Raw genomic sequence first — 1072 nt, 5'->3', positions numbered from 1 at the left:
GGGATGCTGCCAGCCTCGGGGGGGAGCAGAGGGTCCTGGAGGGGGACATGCAGGGAGATGGGGGGTGCTGGCAGCAGCCAGCTCTGCCTGGGACTGACCCCAGCAGCGAGGGGACAGCCAGGGCCGGCAAGGGCCACAGGGAGGGGATGTGGCCCCACGGGCACCCGTCCCTGCCCAGCGCCGACGAGCACTTCGGCGGCTCCATGGAGACCAACGTGGTGCTGCGCTCCGACGGGCACATCACCTGGGACTCGCCCGCCATCACCAAGAGCTCCTGCAAGGTGGACGTGTCCTACTTCCCCTTCGACGGGCAGCAGTGCCGCCTCACCTTCGGCTCCTGGACCCACAACGGGAACCAGATCGACCTCCGCAACCAGCTGGACAGCGGCGACCTGACGGACTTCGTGGAGAACGTGGAGTGGGAGGTGCTGGGCATGCCGGCCACCAGGAATGTCATCACCTACGGCTGCTGCTCCGAGCCCTACCCCGACGTCACCTACACCCTGCTCCTGCGCCGCCGCGCCTCCTTCTACATCTTCAACCTGCTCCTGCCCTGCATCATGGTCTCCTTCCTGGCGCCCCTGGGCTTCTACCTGCCCGCAGACTCGGGGGAGAAGGTGTCGCTGGGGGTGACGGTGCTGCTGGCCCTCACCGTGTTCCAGCTGCTGGTGGCCGAGAGCATGCCGCCCTCGGAGAGCGTCCCGCTCATCGGTGAGCCCAGGGCCGGGCTCGGTGCCAGGGCTGGGCTCAGGGCTGGGCACGGGGGGCAGCGGAACCCCCTGTGGGGTGTGGGACCCCCGGTGCCCCCTGCCAGCGCCGCTGCCCCCGCAGGGAAGTACTACATCGCCACCATGACCATGATCACGGCCTCCACGGCGCTCACCATCTTCATCATGAACGTGCACCACTGTGGGCCGGGGGCCCGGCCCGTGCCGCCCTGGGCGCGCCGGCTCATCCTGCACCACCTGGCCCGGCTCTGCTGCGTCTACGAGGTGGGCGAGAGCTGCAAGAGCCCCCGGCGGGCGCCGGGCGGGCGGGCAGCCCCGGGGGATGCCAGGGCAGAGGGGGAGAG

At 70.3% G+C, this 1072-nt stretch overlaps 1 protein-coding gene across 1 annotated transcript in view; it reads left to right on the top strand.

Annotated features, from left to right (window-relative positions):
• The first annotated feature begins 130 nt into the window (after positions 1-130).
• The window catches only part of CHRNA10 (cholinergic receptor nicotinic alpha 10 subunit), a 1320-nt gene continuing 378 nt past the window's right edge, over positions 131-1072 (top strand). Inside the window, exons 1-2 of the mRNA XM_031062618.1 lie at positions 131-711; positions 832-1068. Of these exons, the coding sequence (XP_030918478.1) occupies positions 147-711; positions 832-1068 (802 nt within the window). The 5' untranslated portion in view covers positions 131-146. The remainder of the gene's footprint in view (positions 712-831; positions 1069-1072) is intronic.

The sequence above is a fragment of the Geospiza fortis genome, unplaced genomic scaffold (genome assembly GCF_000277835.1).
Source record: "Geospiza fortis unplaced genomic scaffold, GeoFor_1.0 scaffold96, whole genome shotgun sequence".
NCBI classification, from domain to species: Eukaryota; Metazoa; Chordata; class Aves; order Passeriformes; family Thraupidae; genus Geospiza; species Geospiza fortis.
Note: the sequence above shows the minus strand (reverse complement) of the source record. Positions and strands in the feature narration are given on the sequence as shown.